Here is an 18,474-nt window from a genome sequence, read left to right as displayed (position 1 = left end):
TTCGCGGGTAACAAGCTAGTAGGAATAATATTTGTGTAGTCACACACAAGACAAAGTCCAAAAGATAAGTACAGTCGAAAGAGATTTACATCTCACGCAAATATTTGGCGAAAATCAGCTGACTGAAATGGTGGCATGGAATTTATTAATATAATTGTAGATACCATTTTTTTGCTGCAAATGTTCTACAGTGGGTCACAATTTAGTTGTATTGATAATACCTATTTAGAAAATAAATGTGGTAAAAAAGATCTAGCATGATAAGGAACACATTTCTTTTAAAATGTTCAGTTACCTAGTACAATATTATTTTCAGCAAATTAAGGGAATAATATTACAAGTGCATTGTTTTATTGACTGAAAAAGCAGGCATGTTACTGAAAACAAAAGTACTACTACTATTGTTAAAGTGTGACCATGTGTGACTAATCAAATAATAACTTTTTTACATAACCATGTTCGTTCATACCTTTGCATGTTTTTAACCTTTTATAATAATTAATAATTGACAATTAAATACTTACTGCATGTTTCCTTTCAGTGATCTTTTCTTAATTATTGAATGTATTAGATTACACATTAAATGTTACAGAGATTCATGGAATCAGTACTTTATTTGTAGTTATACTCATAGTAGTACCGGATTTACGGCCATAATATATTTTTAGGGTATGTGCTTTACTATGCTTTTTCAGATTTCTACCATGTTTTTACACTAACTTAGACAGTCGTAGAATATTGCCAATTTTTATAGAATTGAGCAACTTAGATATCTTAAAAAAAAAAACAAAAATTTGACTATTTTTTTTCAAAAGACTAGCATTATTGCGTATTATTCGCTGCAGTTCCTTCAGAAGAACTATTAAAAAATATTTTTCGATTTTGCTCTTTTAAAAATTACTTCCTAAGGGGCCTGCATATTTACTGCGACGTAAGTACTGCGAATAATTGGGCTTGCCATTCGTAATTCCGGGATAATAATAATAAATAATAATAATAATAAATATTACGGGACAATTCACACCAATTGACCTAGTCCCAAAGTAAGCTTAGCAAAGCTTGTGTTATGGGTACTAAGCAACGGATAAATATTATTATATAGGATGTATAGGATGGATACTTAAATACATATTAAACACCCAAGACCCGAGAACAAACATTCGTATTTTTATACAAATATCTGCCCCGACACGGGGAATCGAACCTGGGACCTCACGCTTCGTAGTCAGGTTCTCTAACCACTAAGCCATCTGGTCGTGGTGGATCCTTATGAAGAGTGTAAAAAACAGGGGTTACGAGTAGTATAGTACCTATTGGAAGTTTCATTGTTCAATTTTTATTCGTCAGTCCATTTTTAAAATATTTTCTCCACTCCACTGGTACCTTATATATATACCTTATATTCATCTATTCTTTCATATCTAAAAATAAGACTTATGCAATAACGTAAACATCTCTTATAATAATAGCTGGCAGTAGTGTTATCGCCAGCATTATCTGTTTTGCCTACATTCGTTCTGCATGTATAATAATTGATAAAAAAGTATATGCATGATTAATTCTACTAGATCTACCGCACTTCGTTTGCCAGTGCCACAAACTAGAATAGTCCCTTAAAAATTTGTGAAAACGTGACAAACTATGCAATATCCTAGGGTAATAATCATCCTATGTATATATATGTTAATCTATGATATAAACTATGCGTGTGTAGAGTTTCCGTTCTGTAATCTGCTGGGCCGCTTTTGCATGGAAGTTATATCAAACTTTGGCATAGTAAGTACCTATACGTAGGATAAGTAGGATTGTTTGTACTTTGGCATCACTCAATTCACTCATGATCACTGTCGGCCTTAGTACTTCTGGACTTCAGCTATAATAGTGTCTGCGGAAACGGAGATTCACGGCGCGCCACTGTTTTTGTAGATTCTCTTTACGTACCTCTATAACTATTGCCAGTTGTCTGGCACCATAATTAAGCTCATTATCTAAGTCACTGGACTACTGGTCACAGACCTTTAATGATAAGTTATCTGAAATACCCGACGCAATCGTTTCGTCCTCTACTCCGCCATACTTGTCTCAAACAGCTGTAGTGACATCCAGAGCGCGCGTGAAATAGACGTCCGTTCCCGCCAATTTTGTTTTTCTTGCAAAGTGCGTTTAGTTTTTCTTCCAATATGGATATGCTTAACAGGTATATATATTTTAAATTATAGTTATAAATAGTTTATTATAAGTAGTGACTCGATTTTTTTATTTTTTTTTATTGTATCATGTTCGACTTTTAACTAACTGATTAAAACATAACATGAAATTCGGAAGCTGTAATTGAAATGAAATGGTTTTTAGCAAGTGACCTTTAATTCGGTTCAGCCATTTTTTAAATATTGGCAGTGTTGATTTGAAAATTATTTTAAAAGTAATAAATAATAATTTATTGAATCGGGCGTTACTTTGCGGAGGTTATGGTCGAACTAAATGAACTAAATGAATTTCTTTGCTCACCCGCATATCTTGCATAAACTTAGCTGTCATAAGGTCGCGACAGAAATTCTTAAAGTTCATTAGTAAATAATACCTAGTAATACTAGAAATATTACCTTTTTTATTTCCTTCTATAATCGATGTCGCGATTTTTATCGCCACTTCCACTATCAATGAAACACAAGTTTTAGGGTTCCGGAGCCAAAATGGCAAAAACGGAACCTTTATAGTTTCGTCAAATCCGTCTGTCTGTCTGTATGTCCGTCCGTCGTATGTCACAGGTATTTTACTCGAAAACTACAAGATGCACATCAATGAATTGAGAGTATAGATGTCTTAGATGTGTTAAGATTTAATTGTAATTTAATTACTTACATTTTTGTTACTCTTGTTTAAGATAAAATTAACGATTAAAAAACATTAAGTATTAGAAGAAAAGATCTCTAAAATTGTGATTTCTTAAATACATAATTTTGTACTTTTGTGTTTATTTTTATAGTCCAAATTTAGAGGTATTAAAATAAATCACCCAACTGTAGTCAAAGATGCCATAACATGCGATTTCTATACAACAATAGTCCAAAATTAATTTAAAAACAATAATATTAAGTGAATACTTTAACTTGTGACAAATATTTATTATATTAATACACATTAATACATTGTCCTTTATCTAAAGACATAACTAAGACTTAATATGTCAATACATTCGTTAGAGGCAAAAGCACAAAGTTGAAACCTTACGATTCGGTATCGGTACCATAGTTGTTTAGTTTACGGTACCTACTGCCGTTTCGCACAATTTTTTTTCCCAAATGTTTCTTAAGTATAATTTCCCAAGTATCAAATTTCTCCAAAACAAAAAAAAAACTCAGAATATTTTCTTATGGTTTTATAGAGCACAGTAATAGGTTAGGTTAGGTTTGTAACTTCCGAAACTAATATGGTTTCGAAGAAATTTGATAAGTATTGGGAAATGAAAAAATTTGCGAAAAAATATTTTGCCCAAACGGCAGAGAACCGGTTCAAAGACAACTTGTGAATACCTATTATACTCTTGTGAAATAGTAGCTAAAATGATCGGTCTCATGACGGCAAATCTCGGCGCAATTATCATCACGATGACAGTCATTTTCGAAGCAAGTAAATGTGTCGGCAGACGATAAGAATATCCTTCAACTCAGCTTATATACGTCCCACTACAGGGTACAGGCCTACTCTCAGAATAAATAAATAAATAAATTATAAATATCATGGGACACTTGACACCAATTGACCTAGTCCCAAACTAAGCAAAGCTTGTACTTTGGATACTAGGCAACAGATAAACATACTTATACTCATAGATAAATACATACTTAAATACATATTAAACATTCAAGACCCGAGAACAAACATTCGTGTTAATCACACAAATACCTGCCCCGGCCGGGAATCGAACCCGGGACCTCAAGCTTCGCAGTCAGGTTCTCTAACCACTTGGCCATCCGGTCGTCTAAAATGAGAGAGCTTGGGACGTAGTTCCCACACGGGCCCAGAGCGGATTGGGCACTACTTTGCAGCTTTGTGCAGGTTCCATCACGATGTTTTCTTTCATCGTAAAGCCCTGGTATATTTTAAATGTTATTTGTCACATGAATTTTGAAAACTTGAGTTTCCAATCATTTACCTCGCCTCGCTCCGCTCAGCTGTTTCCACCAGAGATGTGCTATGCGAGGATGAAGCGTTTCTATTGGTTCATGATAAACACATTTCTCGCACATCTCTGGTGGAAACGCTGCTTGATAGGAAGAATATCGTTAACCTTTACCAGTAAATATATTCTCTCTTCGAGTTGATGGTGTTCATGGGCGGCGATTAAAGGAGACCCCTTCACTCACTCACTGGAGAGTCACTGGTCTGTTACCGGTCTTTAAAAATTACACACACAATTTCACAAATTATGCATTTAATTTACATACCGGCTTCTCATAAACGGACAGACACACATTCATGAGCTTTTATGTACCTATGTGTATATATGTTTTATGTAACTATACACATTCATGACATGAGCCTGTTGAGCCCTTCAATCCTTCTAAATTCTACGTAGGCGTGGTCGTGCAATGATCTCGATCTATCTATGGAAAACATTAGTTATTTATGCAACTGTATCGTAATAGGGGTCCTTAAAACACGAGTGTGGTCCAATGAAACGAGCCGTAGCCGAGTTTCATATATAATAGGTTCACATGAGTGTTTTAATTATATTAAATCCATCCATATATTAAATCCTCTATCATGTGTTCAAGAACCGTTGAGAATGACCTGCATTAACGAGAACTGGGTAGGTATGTCTGCCCCACGAGCTGCGCCCGCGACGACCTGCTGCTGCTCGTGCGCGTGGTGCGCAAGCCCCGGTTTTGTAATGATGTATGAAAGCTGTAATGACCACTACGATACAGCCGTGTTCATAATAGAATCCAATGTCGTAATGCTGGTCATTATCTATAATTTTTTTATCATTATTGTGTCATCAATAAATCAGATTAAATATTTGTAAAAGATAACTGGCGTTGCTAATTTTTTTGTTATCTGAAATTGCTAGTCATGATCTCATGATCAAACCTTATAATGTATGATGAAATGCAGTGAAACACTTCCTTTATGTCAACGTGTATAGAGGCTTTAGTATGAGATACCAATGGCTGGAACTAAGACGTAGGTACCTACTCGTAGATGTATTTTAAGTGATAGATTGCCACTATTTTTTAATGGGCAGGCCACATCGCTCGAAGAACAGATAACAGTTGGGGGAGAAAAGTCCCCGAGTGGCGACCACGAACCGGAAGACGAAGCGTTGGCAGGCCTCCCACCAGGTGCACTGACGACATCGTGAGAGTAGCGGGAAACCGGTGGATGCAGGTGGCGAGTTGTCGTTCATTGGCGTTCTAAGGGGGAGGCCTTTGTCCAGCAGTGGATGATGATGATGATGATTTTTTAATATTTCTCTAAGTAACATTACATACGCCCCTTATTTTCTTGCATCATATTTAGCTGATAAAGAATAATTAATTTACTTGTAATCTTGAGACTAAAATCAATAGCATTGTCATCATAATCTGGCATATGGTGCCCACTGTTTGATACAGGCCTCCGTCATGGACCTCCAGTTGCTTCGGTTGGAAGCAACCTGCATCCACCGTGAACCCGAAGCCTAAACAATGTGATCCGTTTATTTTTGCAGGTGGTAGGACCTTGTGCAAGGCCCGCCCGCATTGCTAGCACCATCTTGCTCGCTAATCCTGCCTTGAAGCAGCAGTGAGTAAGACAGCCGGTGAAATTACTGGCACTTGAGGTATTCCATCTTAGGTCTCTAGGTTGGCAACTCATCTGCAATACCCCTGGTTTTGCAGATGTTTATGGGCGGTGGTGATCTCTTACCATCAGGAGACCCACTTGCTCGTTTGCCATCCATACCATGTCACCTGATGGTAAGCGATCATCGCCACCCATGGACACCTACAGCATAGTTAGGTTGCCGGCCTAAAGGGGAGGGGGATAGAGGAGGGAGGAAGGGGGGGAGGGGAGTTGGGCCTCCGGATCTCCCACTCACCGTACGCAAAACTACTTCACGCCGGTATTCTGTGGGAGTGTGGTACTAACCCGGTCGAGCCGGCCCATTTGTACTGCAGCCAGCAAGTGGTTACAGTGAGGCCTTACCACATGTAGAATTGTAGATACTTCGAAAGATTGCGGGCAACCGGTGAATATAGGTGGCAAGTTGTCGTTCATTTTTAACCCCCGACGCAAAAAGAGGGGTGGTATAAGTTTAACCGCTATGTGAGACGCTAAGAAAAGCTTGTACTATTGATACTAGACAACGGATAAACATATTTATATAGATAAATACATCCTTAAATACATATTAAACGTCCAAGCCCCGAGTACAAACATTCGTATTATGTATTATTCATACAAATATCTGCCCCGGCCGGGAATCGAACCCAGGACCTCAAGCTTCGTACTCAGGTTCTCTAACCACTTGTCTATCCGGCCGTCAGAGACACAGCTATAATTCATCATCATCATCATCCCAGCCTATATACGTCCCACTGCTGGGCGCAGGCCTCCTCTCAGAACAAGAGGGCTTGGGCCATAGTTCCCACGCGGGCCCAGTGCGGATTGGGAACTTCACATGCACCATTGAATTGCTTCGCAGGTTTGTGCAGGTTTCCTCACGATGTTTTCCTTCACCGCAAAGCTCGTGGTAAATTTCAAATGTAATTCAGCTATAATTAATCACAAGTAATTAAGGGCGTCCTTCGCATCAATCAAAACAAACAATTGTCCAGTCTGTGTGTGTCTGTCTGTGTGTTTGCGTTTGGGACCGTATTGACTTGTAATAAGGTTGCGTTGTCTACAAATATGGTCGGGGTCGAGCAATGTCATCGCTTGCGCGTGCGCATATAAATTGTTCTAGAGTATAATTTTTAGGGTTCTGTTGTCAGGTCAAACTACAGAACCTAGAACATCGACGTAAAGTAATAAGCAATAATAAATATCATGGGACACTTGACACCAATTGATCGACTGCGCCAATTACGGAAGCTGCCGTCGAAGAGTCGAAAAAAAAACAATTCACTTAGATTAATTTATTAAAATATTAAAATTACATTTAATTTCTTAAAGCTACTGTTCCAACTCGAGGCGGGAATTAGAATGAATCAATATATTAATCGGAATCAATCAGCGGCGGTCCGCGGTGTCATCGTGTTGTAACAGGCGATGCAATTCATCGGTCCTGGTAGAGTGTCGCAACGTAATTACCTAGTCCCAAACTAAGCAAGGCTCGTGTTATGGGTAATAGGCAACAGATAAACATACTTATATATATAAATACAATACATAGGTACATATTAAACGTCCAAGACTCGTGAGCAAACATGGATATTATTTATACAAATATCTGCACCGATCGGGGATTGAACCCGGGACCTCAAGCATAATAGTCAGGTTCTCTAACCACTTGGCTATCGGGTCGTTAGAGTGGCATTGTTTGTTTGTTTCTAATGGATAAATTTTGGAGAGTTTGCGTAGAAATTAAATGAACTTATTCCTTCTTCAATAAACCATAAAAAAATTTTGCTCACCCGCGAGCAAGAACATTCGTGAGGCGAGAGCTCCATTATAGTCTAGATAAGTGTGCTCTAAAATTTTGAAATTTAAAGGGCTGTTTCACCATCCATTGATTAGTGTTAACTGGCGGTTAGGTGTGATGGCGTCTCTATTTGTTTTGTTCGAATAGACGGAGACGGCATCACATTTAACCGTCGGTTAACGCTAATCAATGGATGGTGAAACAGCCCCTTAGAATTGTAGAATTTTTATAGTTCATTGATATACGGAACTCCGCAATGTAACTCCTAATTCAATGAATTATTTATCCCATCTTCTACGTTTCACTACCGTACGGCCAGCCAGGCGTGGGCCCGGCTCTACCCTTATGTTGCAATATTAAGTAAGGTCATATGAAACTTCGCTTAAAGTTATTCCCGAGGACGCGCAATTAACGAATTCTTCGCAGACGATGTCGCGGGCAACTGCTAGGTAGTCACACAATTTTTTTTTTCACTTCTCATGCTCGTTTACGAGCTTTAGTTCGTGTTTATGCTGGGTCTAGGCGACATAAAATAACTTTTTATGCTCTAGTGCATAAATTAAAATCTTCGTCTAAGACCAAGGTAATCAGGCGTCAACAGCCACAAACAAAGAAGTTTCTATATATTTTTTAATTCTTTTTTAATTTATATAAAACTAAGAACCAATCAAAATAAATCAATAAAACTGAAAATGTATAATTATATAGTAATGCATGAAAAATAAAATGTACATAGTAAGTGAACAATTGTTTCCACTGTTGCTATTTCATTTCCTCGCCATCGAAGTGAAAAGCAGAGTGTAAAACTCGAGCATTAAACCCATTTTCCTCTCGACGTGACATCCACCCTCGCCGTACCGGCTCGGGTGGCTGGCTATATGAACGTCTTGGGTTAAATGGCTCGTTGTATGCTCTCGTTGTACAATCTACTATTTTATCTTATTTTACGACTTTAAACTATTTATGGTTCAGAAAAAATTACATCAACAACGTATTTGGTCGAAATAGCTCTACATTGCACTATAATTGCACAATACGCTTTGACTTACTCATGTTTTTCCCCTGTTTTGTTCGGTAGCAGATTAATTGGGAGAAGAAGGGTGACACAGCTAGTTTATAATAGGTGGCCGTCAAGGCTGTTGAAGGCAATTGGTGACGCCGGCGCACCTACTCACACCGAATTGAGACGGAAAATAATTACGTCTCATACCGTCAGTCATAAAACTCATAAATATACCGGGTGTGGCCTTTAACAGGAGCAATAAAGTAAAACATACATCGTAGTGTTCGACAAGCTGAAATACCTTAAATTGAAAATACAAACTGAAATATAGATGCACAGAAAAAACAGAAAAATAAGACCATCACTGGGAATCGAACCCAGGTCCTCGGTAATCCGTACCGCGTGCTATACCGCTACACCACTGATGGTCAACGGTACCGACACGAATTTCCCTATGCACCTCATATCCCAGCTTGTGTTTCTTACTTAGTCACTTTAGCAGCGACGCTAGCGACATCTATGCCGTAAGCCCTCAAACTTTTTCGGCATTCCTTTGGAACTAACCGCTCACCCGGACAAGAGGTATCGTTTCTAAGCAATCAAATTAAGATTGGTTTTGAAATACCTTAGTTCAGCGACTTTTAGAGAAAAAAAAAAATACTGAGCGGCAAAAAATCTGGCCCTCAAACTAGACTTTACTAGTGTCGGGTGCATTTTGGTGTGATCACAGCAGGGCTACTACGAAACTCGAAGTTCGTGTCGTGCAGTCCCTCTCGCTCTCGTATTAAATAGTATAAGTGTCAGAGGGACCGCACGACACGAACTTCGAGTTTCGTAGTAGCCCTGCTGTGATCACACCAAAATGCACCCGACACTAGTAGTCTTCGAATAAATAACAATTCAGGAATTGTAACTGCGTTAGAAAAATGGCCTTGCGTGTCGTGGCTTAAAAACCGTGTTCTGCGCGTCATCTGACATTGCATCACGCGCGCAAACCAATCCCAGCTTTGTTGTCAGGTGTCATAGGCCCGCAACGGTGTGACTGTCGGCTTAGATAACAAACTCCGATTATGCTATCGGCAATCAACGCCAGTCGTACGCGGGCGAGGAAGCGCAGAGGCGGCCATAAAGCGATTTAAATAAAACATCAATTGTGATCATGCCTGGTGAAACTGAATTTGCCCGAGCGTGGGTTTGTATGTTTTTTTTTGGGATTAAAAAGTACTGTATTGGGTGGGTGGGAGCCGTGGTGGCCTAGTGGTTTGACCTATCGCCTCTCAAATAGAGGGTCGTGGGTTCAAACCCCGGCTCGCACCTCTGAGTTTTTCGAAATTCATGTGCGGAATTACATTTGAAATTTACCACGAGCTATGCGGTGAAGGAAAACATCGTGAGAAAACCTGCACAACCTGCGAAGCAATTCAATGGTGCGTGTGAAGTTCCCAATCCGCACTGGGCCCGCGTGGGAACTATGGCCCAAGCCCTCTTGTTCTGAGAGGAGGCCTGTGCCCAGCAATGGGACGTATATAGGCTGGGATGATGAGGAATTTGTGAAGCGTATTTTTTTAAAATAAAACATCAATTGTGATCATGCCTGGTGAAACTGAATTTGTCCGATCGTGGGTTTGTATGTTTTTTTTTGGGATTAAAAAGTACTGTTTTGGGTACAGTATTTTTTTTAATTAGCACCTGTAGTTTGGCCTTGAATCCATATATTAAAAATATAGGTACTTATAAGCGAAAAACTCGCTAACGTGTTGATAGTAAGTAATTAATTACTATCCACTATGGTTTGTTAACCTGTGTATAGGATAAAGAAAACCAGCCAAGTGCGAGTCGGACACGCGCACCGAGGGTTTTAAACAAATTTCCTAAGCGAAATATACAATACACGCAGTGTGGGGTCGTTTCAGATGGCTACGGACATAGATAAATAGACATCGCTAACGTTCCGCTAGAGGCGCTGTTTGCGTTTCCATATAAATTGAGATTTTAACGTGAACGCGATCGAGACGTATTTTGTAACCGAAAACTTACACCAAGGGTACAGGACCTAGTTATTTTTAGCACTTAGTGCATGTACAGTCAGCAGGTGGATGAGCAGTTACGGTGCTCAAAATGATCTACACACGACTCTACTGCCAAGGTAATAAGAGTGTTCATTATGTTCACCACAACTGCTCATCTACTTCTCCTGACTGTACTATACAAGCCTAGAGAGCAATGAACAGAGAAAACGCTCGCCGCTCCGCTCGCCGCTCCGCTGCCCGCCTCGTTACCCGCTGGCGTCCAGTCCACCACCTCAGCTTAATCGTGTAGCGATTAGCCAATCATGTTAAACTAAAAACATTCTTAGTCGTGCGCTGCGTTTGTAGGTAATAAAATATTATCAAAAGAATGACAATATCGTTACTACCCATTTTCAAACCGAGTCTAAACGATATAATAGATATGTATTATCATCATCATCATCATCATCCCAGCCTATATACGTCCCACTGCTGGGCACAGGCCTCCTCTCAGAACAAGAGGGCTTGGGCTATAGTTCCCACGCGGGCCCAGTGCGGATTGGGAACTTCACACGCACCATTGAATTGCTTCGCAGGTTTGTGCAGGTTTCCTCACGATGTTTTCCTTCACCGCAAAGCTCGTGTAAATTTCAAATGTAATTCCGCACATGAATTTGGAAAAACTCAGAGGTGCGAGCCGGGGTTTGAACCCACGACCCTCTGTTTGAGAGGCGATAGGTCAAACCACTAGGCCACCACGGCTTTTTATTTTATTTTATGTATTATCATATTTATCATTATTACTATTATCAAAATTACCTTTGACAACTTTTATATAAATTCTATCTTGATATTTATGTAAATTGTGGCGTATATTATATTTAATGAATAAATAAACCAAACTGAACTATGTAGAAAACAAGCTTTATAAAAAATACAGATAGTAGATTAGATATGACTGCCATGAGTTTTTTTTTAATAATCTTTGGTTGATTGAGGGTCTTTGTCTATTAAAATTATACGCAGATTTGTCGAAAATGACTCGAAATATTAAGCTAAAAATTTGTTTTTTAACTTACGGTTCCCATTTTTGTTGCGATAATCACGATATTTTTCACACAACATAAGCAAGCATAAATCATTAATTACATTAAGTATACGTTTTTTGTTCCTTCAATACAAATGTTTAGCGCCTAAGATGCGGAATGCTGTATGCCAAACCGGAAACGTATTTACTTATTCATGGTGGAACTGCGCAGTTTCGCTATATTTATTTTACCTAGTAGATTTACGTACGCCATGGAACTCGTATTATGTATATCATTATAATCTAGAGACTTAGCGAGCGTTGATCCTAAATTGTTAGAGAGACCCCAAAATTAATTTAACTTCTTTTACAATGTTATAAATTTGGTAGGTACTTAAAAAAAATTAAATAGTCATAGATTATAATAAAATTTGATAAAAAAAGAAGAATACATTGGAACAATCAAATCAAAAATCAAAAAATGACTTGCGAGTAAAATAAAAAAATAAAAAAAAGATTATACATATCAAGGCAAAATCGCTTATAAATACAGACGTAAAAATAACAGTGTCACTATTCATTAAAAACCAATTCCGAAGCCATGAAGGCACAAAAACTACAAAGCATAAAGACTGACAATTGATAATTCGATGATAGTGTTATACATTTTTTACCACTAAGGAAAGTATTGTGATGGCCTCTTAGATCTTCGTTTTCAATGACGACATGCGCACGCGCGGCCCCGGCGTAACGATGCATTGTCCTTGTTTAACAGAGCTTTACTATCTGCGACCTTGACTAATCTATATCTAGGAAAGAAAAACACGACAAATAAACCTATTTTTCTCAGAATTATAAATTCATGATGTCAAATACTATATTACTAACAGATTCCGAGCCACTTCTAAAAAATACTTGTCTACACAGATCCGCAGCCACCAGCGCACCCCCTCCGGCTCGCGCGACTTCAAGGAGGCGACGAAGCGCGATGCGCTGGGCCGAGTCGAGGTGGAACTGGAGCGGCTGCTCAACACCATCCATGAGACAAGGCGCGGGCTGGTCGACAAGGAGTTCCGGGGGTTCAAAAACCTCTTCAGCAGGTTCTTGGCTGAACGTAAGTTGGAGTGTGTTTGAGTAAGTGATCCATTGTGGCTACAGCAGATCGATTTTCAAAATCTCATCATCATACACCTTTCGAAAGTGATGGAAAGTTGTGCTGGATTTGAAATACCAGTAGAGCCATCATCGTCCACTGTTGGACATAGGCCTCCCCCATTGATCTCCAGTTGCTTCAGTTGGAAGTGGCCTGCATTCACCGTAAACCCGCGGCTTTAATCAGGTCATCTGTTCATCTCGTTGGTGGACGTCTTACGCTGCGCTTGCCGATTCGCGGTCTCCATTAGATAACTTTTCGGCCTATCTGTCCTCCGTGTTAGGTATATGGCCTTTTTAACGAACAAATCCGCTTGGCTATGTCGGTGACCTTCGTTCGTCTGCGTATCTTCTCATTTCTGACTCGTTCCCGTACCTAGAGAAACCATGAACAGCCCTCTCCATACCTCGCAGAGCAATTCTGAGCCTATTCATAAGGTTTTTAAGATGCGCCCGATAAAATGGCGGTAAATCGTGAAGTTTCCGGTCAGGCTTGAAGAACTCTTCAAACTCTTAACTAAACTAGCATTGGTTAATAGACAGAAATTAGCTGAAAATTGGTGTGCACTGCGCTGATCCATGCTATTTAAACACGGAGCTATAGTCAACGGCCGTTATGAAGTTAATCCTGACACATTGCAAAACTATGATGTTTCTGAATATTAACAATTATGAATCATAGACAAAATTGCAATGCTTACTTGTTGCGTGCGACAGAGTAATAAGTATACCCACGGTTGACATTAACAATAATAAGGAACTTCATAGTTGTGTAATATTGCAGGATTGACTTCTTAGCGGACGGGAACTATAGTAAAATGCACACCATATTATTTTATGTTCCCAACAATTAATCAATTTCAACTGATGTGTCCCTAACTATTTCAGAGGGACCATCGGTAACATGGGAGAAGATCGAGAAGCTTCCCGAAGGTGCGGTCATAGACTATGGGTCTCTGGAGACCCCGACCACAGACATCGTGCACCACATGTTGGACAAGCTCGTGGTCGTGAAGCTGAATGGTGGTCTCGGCACGTCCATGGGCTGCAAGGGGCCCAAGTCGGTCATACAAGTGCGGAATGAGCTGACGTTCTTGGATTTGACTGTGCAGCAAATTGAGGTTCGAACAATGTTTTGGAGGAGTCCATATTCGCATAACGTAATATTCCTAATTAAAATTGGCATAACTTTATTTCGCATAAAATAAATTTAATACGCGTAACTACTACGCATGTGTACCTACACTAAAATACATGTGTATTTTTTACATAAAACTGGCCGTCATTAACCCCTATCTCACCTGATTTAAAGTGCAGATGAGGCTAAAGCTAAAGATGTATCTTACCGGTCCAGTAACAGCCTATCACTAGCCTTAATGCGCATAATGTAAATTGTCATAAGCATGATTTGGCATAAATTTAATAAGCATGACGTTACTTTGCATAAGCCAGCATGTACATTTTAGTGGCGACGTTGCCAGGCTGCCAGAGTATCCAGTCGCTCTTCGGGCGCAGCTTTAAATCGTAGCTACTCCTCCAAATTGGCGACGTTGCCAAGTAAGTGACAGCCGGTATATTTCTATATGAATTGTTTGGATACGTAGCCGGCCTGGCGACGTAGCATTGGCATCCCGGTGAGGTCGGGCTCTGAAGCTCGTGATTCGCAATTTTAATTAATTACTTTTTGCGGTATTATGTTACACATGAACGTAAAAAACGCGGCGGGGGTAGGATACTAATTACGTAATCATAGCACGTGGAATTGTCTTCAAAAATTTGTTTAATCAACATTATGCTGTTGGGGCGTAGTTACAAGAAATTATGACTTACTTAAAGCAACAGGCAGTGGCCTTCTAAGAAATTTGTGTTTCATAGGTAAATAATGTGTTCATTGTCTAGGATTATTTTATAGAAAAGAGAGTTCGTTTGGAAGCCCGACTGGACCGTGACAGTTTTACATATTATCACCTCTCCTTCCAGCATCTAAACAAGACCTACAAATGCAACGTGCCGTTGGTCCTCATGAACTCCTTCAACACCGACGAGGATACCCAGAAAGTCATCCGCAAGTACAAGGGTCTGAAGCTGGACATTCACACGTTCAACCAGTCCTGCCACCCCAGGATCAACCGGGAGTCGTTGCTGCCCGTCGCCAAGGATGGCCACGTCTATAATGACATTGAGGCGTGAGTGCTCATAGAATCCATATTATTACAAACTTTGAAAAAAAGTCTATAATCAAAGTACCGGAAGACGAAGCGTTCGCAGACCTCCCACTAGGTGAATTGACGACATCGTGATAGTTGCGGGCAACATATGTGAGGGATGAGTTGTCAAATAATTTATTGAATCAGGCGTTACTTTGCGGAGGTCCATATCAATGAACTGAAAGAATTTCTTTGCTCACCCGCGACCTAACCTAGACTGCGCCTACCTACCTACCTATCTAGGTCGCGGGTAAGCAAAGAAATTATTTTAGTTCATTGGATGAGTTGTAGTTTTCATATAACTACCTCGCACAGACGGGGCGTGTCGCTAGTTATGACATCAGGTCCCTTAGTCGTCTGTTTCTGCTGGAAGAGATGAGTCCGTCCTATTCTAAAATCGGACACGGCACGGACGATTATACTTCATGTGGATAAACAAATTAGCTGGGGTAAATTTTCAGTTGCATGAGTGGCGGCGCCACTCCACGAGGTTTATTTCTCCCGAACGCCGCACGAAGGCCTACGAACCTAGGTTCTATTTTCGGCTCAGCTCCGGCAGGTTTGTCATGTAATCTAGTGCAGTTTATTAATCAAACTTAATTGTCGTTTCCAGTTGGTACCCACCCGGTCACGGTGACTTCTACGAATCCTTCAACAACTCTGGCCTCCTGCAGAAGTTCATCAAAGAAGGCCGCACCTACTGCTTCATCAGCAACATCGACAATCTCGGCGCCACTGTCGATCTGAACATCCTCAACCTACTCCTCAACCCTAACCCTCAGAGACCAGTCTCCGAATTCGTTATGGAAGTCACCGACAAAACCAGAGCTGACGTCAAGGGAGGCACCCTAATACAATACGAGGACAAACTCAGGCTTCTTGAAATAGCACAAGTGCCAAAGGAACACATTGACGATTTCAAATCTGTCAGCCAGTTTAAATTCTTCAACACCAACAATTTATGGGCTAAGTTAGATGCTATACAAAGAGTAGTAGAACAAGGATCGTTAAATATGGAGATAATTGTTAATAATAAGCATTTGGGAGATGGCATCAATGTGATACAACTTGAAACTGCTGTTGGTGCAGCCATGAAATGTTTCGAAGGTGGAATCGGTGTTAACGTCCCCAGATCTCGATTTTTGCCAGTCAAGAAGACTTCAGATCTCCTTCTAGTCATGTCTAATTTGTACAGCTTATCCCATGGTTCTCTAGTTATGTCTCCTCAGAGGATGTTCCCGTCAACTCCGCTTGTGAAATTAGGAGATAACCACTTTGCGAAAGTGAAGGAGTTTTTGAATCGGTTTGCGACGATCCCCGATTTGATCGAGTTGGACCATTTGACTGTGTCAGGAGACGTGACGTTTGGAAGAGGAGTCTCTTTGAAGGTATGATTTGATGGGTTTATTAAACTTTTATGACAGTTCCAGTAGAGTTTTTGAATCTTTAATCTTTAGGATCTTGATAATTAAACATTATAAGTCAAATTAAAATGTTTATTTTCAGAATGAACATTTTGATTAGGTTTTATTTGAGTAGGCCGTAAAGGGCTCTTTAACACAATCACCTTTTTATAATACCAACGCTTTCAGAAAGTCCATTGCTAAAAAGAATGCCCCATACCATAAGAAACTTGACAGAAAGTTATTAACTGACTTAAAAAAAGGAGGTTCTCAATTCGACTGTATGTTTTTTCCAGAACATAATCAACTCTTTTGACTATAATTAAAGCTAGCAAAGCTAAATTAGAAAAATAAGGATACTTAGTAGATTAACAAGTTAACACTATCATTCTTGGTTTGGGGACTATACGTGTTATGTTACTCACTATTTTTAACAGACGTACAAACGTCTCATCTCACGGACAAAATTGAACATTATACTCATGCAGATTTTTAAGAAATACTTTACATCTAGTAAGGGTTTAAAGATCTTGGTCTCCAAAATATTAGAATTTATAATTAAATATTTTTTTCTATTATTTACAGGGTACGGTGATCATCATAGCCAACCACGGCGACCGGATCGACATACCGTCCGGCGCGGTGCTCGAGAACAAAATCGTTTCCGGCAATCTTCGCATCCTCGACCATTAGTTCCCATATACCACCAAAAAGCGGCGTGTTGGGAGTAACTATGGCTAAAGCTAAAGAAGGTAGGGCAGTGCCGCGTTGTTGACTTCGGATGATGATGTCGTGTTTTAAATCACTCATTTTTCTCCAATATACGTCGTAGATATTGAGGTTTGAAAAAGGGTTCCCATGTTATTTTCTATATTGTGATGGAAGATGTATTTAATGTATTCAATTGGCTACTATTTTACTAGGAAACCCAAGGTGGCAGCTCCGACTCCCCTAATTTCAATGATATATAAGAATATAATGAGATATAAGAATAATTATCAATCTTATCGGATTAGTATCAAAGATTTCAATATTGTAAAAAATACCCCATCAGTTATATTTAAGCGTTTCACTGTCACTGTTGCCTTAGTTCTAGCAATAGCTTATTTACAATCCCCGTAAGATGAACTTGCAGTTATCCAGAATGTTCTAAGCATGCCTCGAACAGATACGTAACAGAGCCAAGTTCGCAAGTTTTGAACTTTTGAGTATCGTCCAGATAGAAACACAACTTATTAGTGCAGTCGAGAATTCACCTTCAGAGAATCTATTCCATTTACATGTATTGTGCAATAAGTTAAGTTTTAAGATAAAAATGTATAATAGAAATCGATTACAAAGCTAATCATGTTTATAATACTTAGGTAAGACTCGGATCTAAGTATAGCGAGGAACATAGTTGCAGGTACTTTGTATCGTATGGCAGTTAATTCTCGTTATGACGGTTATTTTTGCTCAGAATTAAGTCAATTTAATATTTTATTTAAGTATACATTAATTATAGCTTGTCTACTCAGGTACTGTGTATTGGTTGTGTAATATATATTTTAAAATTGCCAAAAATATATTTTACTTTTATTTTGCTTGTTATTTTGTGATAAAGATTTTTAAAGCTCATCGACTAACGTTGAAAGGGAGCTTTTTATTTAATAAAATTAGTTTTGTCTTCTTTTTTTATATGTAGATATAAAGTGTAATCATAAGTTTACTTAGTTGTAATTTTGATAAATAGAAATCACAACTTTTAAAGAAAATAACAAATTTGTTGTTATATCATATTTTAGTGTATTGGGTGTTTTAACTGCTTTCATGAGTTTATTGAAACAAAAAAATATTAAATTTACTTTATAACTACAAAAGCAAAGGGTTTTTCTTTTCGGTTCTATTATGGCTGTTATGCCTGTAAATTACGCCGCTTGCAGAGCCAATAATGTTTTTATTCGTTTTATTTTTGTACTTAGTAATTTAGTTTTTTGGATGTTAGATGTGCCATTGTTGTAATATATTGTTGAAACTATGCGTTGTTTTATTTGGCTTAAGGCGGTT

The 18,474-nt window shown here is 39.0% G+C and overlaps 1 protein-coding gene across 5 annotated transcripts in view; it reads left to right on the top strand.

Moving 5' to 3' along the window:
- The window catches only part of UGP (UDP-glucose pyrophosphorylase), a 27,092-nt gene extending 8,647 nt beyond the window's left edge, over window positions 1-18,445 (top strand). For 3 of the 5 annotated variants that reach the window (XM_074103496.1, XM_074103493.1, XM_074103497.1), the window contains 5 exons: window positions 12,594-12,780; window positions 13,707-13,939; window positions 14,799-15,004; window positions 15,639-16,413; window positions 17,014-18,445. In XM_074103496.1, coding sequence (XP_073959597.1) covers window positions 12,594-12,780; window positions 13,707-13,939; window positions 14,799-15,004; window positions 15,639-16,413; window positions 17,014-17,121 — 1,509 coding nt within the window. In that variant the 3' untranslated portion in view covers window positions 17,122-18,445. Of the gene's footprint in view, window positions 1-9,714; window positions 9,823-10,156; window positions 10,254-12,593; window positions 12,781-13,706; window positions 13,940-14,798; window positions 15,005-15,638; window positions 16,414-17,013 lie in introns of those variants that run through there. The other 2 variants (XM_074103494.1, XM_074103495.1) reach the window with 2 other exon arrangements.
- Window positions 18,446-18,474: the final 29 nt, after the last annotated feature.

This window comes from Choristoneura fumiferana, chromosome 20 (assembly GCF_025370935.1).
Source record: "Choristoneura fumiferana chromosome 20, NRCan_CFum_1, whole genome shotgun sequence".
Lineage (NCBI taxonomy): Eukaryota > Metazoa > Arthropoda > Insecta > Lepidoptera > Tortricidae > Choristoneura > Choristoneura fumiferana.
This window is presented reverse-complemented; position numbering and strand designations above follow the sequence as displayed.